Source organism: Acanthisitta chloris, unplaced genomic scaffold (genome assembly GCF_000695815.1).
Source record: "Acanthisitta chloris isolate BGI_N310 unplaced genomic scaffold, ASM69581v1 scaffold4133, whole genome shotgun sequence".
Taxonomy (NCBI): domain Eukaryota; kingdom Metazoa; phylum Chordata; class Aves; order Passeriformes; family Acanthisittidae; genus Acanthisitta; species Acanthisitta chloris.
The window spans coordinates 28435-31199 of NW_008663102.1; the positions used below are offsets into that span (position 1 = coordinate 28435).

General features: G+C 55.4%; 1 protein-coding gene across 1 annotated transcript in view; it reads right to left on the bottom strand.

Annotated features, from left to right (window-relative positions):
• The window catches only part of NUAK2 (NUAK family, SNF1-like kinase, 2), a gene marked incomplete at its 5' end in the record, with an annotated part of 5595 nt that extends 3338 nt beyond the window's left edge, over window positions 1–2257 (bottom strand). Inside the window, 2 exons of the mRNA XM_009070859.1 lie at window positions 608–759; window positions 2137–2257. Of these exons, the coding sequence (XP_009069107.1) occupies window positions 608–759; window positions 2137–2257 (273 nt within the window). The remainder of the gene's footprint in view (window positions 1–607; window positions 760–2136) is intronic.
• Between the last annotated feature and the right edge of the window lie 508 nt (window positions 2258–2765).

Genomic DNA, 2765 nt, shown 5'->3' on the forward strand with positions numbered 1-2765 from the left:
TTCAGGAACAAGAGAGGTGACCCAGGAGTTTTATATCCCCTTCAGGAGCAGGAGAAGTGACTCAGGAGTTTTACATCTCCTTCAGAAACAAGAGAGGTGACCCAGGAGTTTTATATCCCTTTCAGGAACAAGAGAGGTGACCCAGGAGTTTTACATCCCCTTCAGGAGCAGGAGAAGTGACTCAGGAGTTTTATATCCCTTTCAGGAACAAGACAGGTGACCCAGGAGTTTTCCATCCCCTTCAGGAGCAGGACAGGTGCCCCAGGGCTCAGCATCCAGCCCTAAGACAGCCCTGGGTGTCTCCCTCCAGGCAGGAGGGACTAGAGGTGACAACTCCCCATCTGGTTTAGTCACCCCCAAACCACAGCTATGGAGATCCAAGGCAAGAACTTCCCAAAAGCTGCTGGGGCAGTGTCACACCCTCCAGATAAGAGGCAAGACCAACCCCTGTCCCAGGAGAAATGAACAGCCACGAGCTGCTCTCACCTCCCAGCACAGACTGAGCTTCCCATGGGGCACTGGATCTCTCCCCAGCCCTGGCTGCTGTTCCTCTGCCCAGAGCCTAATTTCCCCTGGGAATGCAGTGGGGAGGGAGGTGCTGACCCACCTTGTGGCAGTAGTAGACAGCTGACACCACCTGCCTGAAGAAGTGCCGAGCCTCCTGCTCCGTCAGCCGCTGCCGCTCGCTGATGTAGTCGTACAGGTCCCCCTTGCTGGCATATTCCATCACAATCACAATCTTGCTGCTGTTCTCAAACACTGGGGGACATGGGGAGGCACAGGGGGTTAGGAAGGGTGCTCAGAGCCATGGGGATTCTCATTAGCAGGTGCCTGTTAATGAGCAGGTGGAGCCCTGAACACACCACCCATCATACTCATCCTTTGCAAAGGAGGAGTTGGTGTTTCTGCAGGTACCTGCAGCTCAGGGGGGACCACCCACACCCCCAGGGCCACCAGGGCTGCTGGCCAAGCAGCCTCTAGAGCCACAGAGCCCAGGAGCAAGAGTTCTGCTCTGCCAGGAGGTGAACTAAGGCACGTGGCTCTTTGCTGGAACCCCCTGCCAAGGGGGAAGGCGACAGCACTGCTGTCTGGCACAGCCAGAGATCTTCCTGCGTGTTCCCAGAGCTCCCAACAAGGCTCAAGCCAAGAGACTGAGCATTTTCTTCCTGTTTGCAGAAAGCTACCTCGGTGTTTTTGAATTCCAACAGTCGGTGTGACTCAGCCCTTGCAAACATTGCGAGGAACTGCCAAGCCACTGGCTTTGTTTGCAGGACAAAAGGGCTGTGGAGCCCTCACACACACTGGGGAGGTGCTGAGACTCCAGCACTGCAGCACTGACCCCCCAAGGGACTGAGCAGGGCACATCAGGTTTCAGCCACAGAGTTTGGAGCCTGCAAAGTCTGACCCTGCTGGAGGTTTGGGCTCAGTTTGGCTGCAGGTTGACCCTGAGGAATTGCCCTTGTGTTGGTGTTATCCCAACACCCTCAGAGCACAGCCCAGCCCTGACCATAAAGCCAAGCCCAGCAGCACCAGGAGCTCTCCCAGCATCCTGTGGTTTGGTTTTCCAGTGCCCTAGGGGAGGGAATGAGGACTCTAGCACTGAGATTAGCTCCTGCCTCAGGCTGAGATTCACCCTGCTCCAGCACTTGGCTGGGCTGAGCATCCAACACAACCACACACCACACTGGGCTTACTGGGAGACCCTGACCTCTGCTCCCCACCACAACACAACCTCTTGCTGGCACAGCACCGAGGCTTCCAACTTCCAAAAGCCACAAAAACTGTTGGAGCAACTTCCCAGTCCAGACAGGAGGGGCTGGGACAGGAAAGGCTATTTCTGGAGCAGGTATTTCCCCTCTCTGCTGCTCTGCAGGCAGGCAGGGAAACCACAGCCTGGGAGCATCTGCCTTTCCTGCCAGAGCTGAGTCACCAGCTCCAGCATTCAGGGAGGAGAGGGGCCAGGCTGGACCCACCCAGCCAGGAAAAACCCACCTGGGTGAGGGTAAACCCTTCCAGTGATGCTAAACTCAGCGAGTGAGGCTGAGCCCACCCTGAGAGCTGCCCTGGCACCCAAGGCTGTGCAGAAGGATCCTCCCAGGGATGCTGCTGGACCAGGGAAGGGAGAGGAGGTCTCACCTTCGTGGACAGCGATGATGTGGGGGTGGTTGAGGGAGGACATGATCTCAATCTCTCTCCGGATATGGATAAGGTCCTGCTCATCCTTGATTTTGTCTTTCCGGATAGACTTGATGGCCACCTGTGGATGAACACAGAGGGTCACACCAGGGGTTGGAGACAGGAGTGTTGTGGTTTCCCAACACCTCTGGCAGAGCCAAAACCCACCCCTCTCTTTTGGGAAGTGGTTCATGAGTAAGAGATCATAGACTTAGCTTCTCTCTATGCTGTATCTCAGAACCAGCTGCACAGCTCCATGGAAACAGTTCCAATAAAGCAAACTTCATCAATTTGGGGTTTATACTTTCCAAGTCCTGTTGCTATGATCAAGGGAGAAGCCCTCTGACCTCCCTCCAAGGGAAACCTGCTGCCAGCTCCCACTGGAGGAGCTCCTCAAACCTCCTCCCACAGGTTCCTGCTCCTCATTTCTGTGCCATGGCTTACAGGAATTGTGTCCTGGGCTAGAGCTTGGACTGGCCCATGGCCAGGGAAAGGAATGTGACCTGCACACATGACTTCAGCTCTGACTGGCCCATAGCCAGGAAAAGGAATGTGACCTGCACACATGACTTGGAAGATAACAACAACAA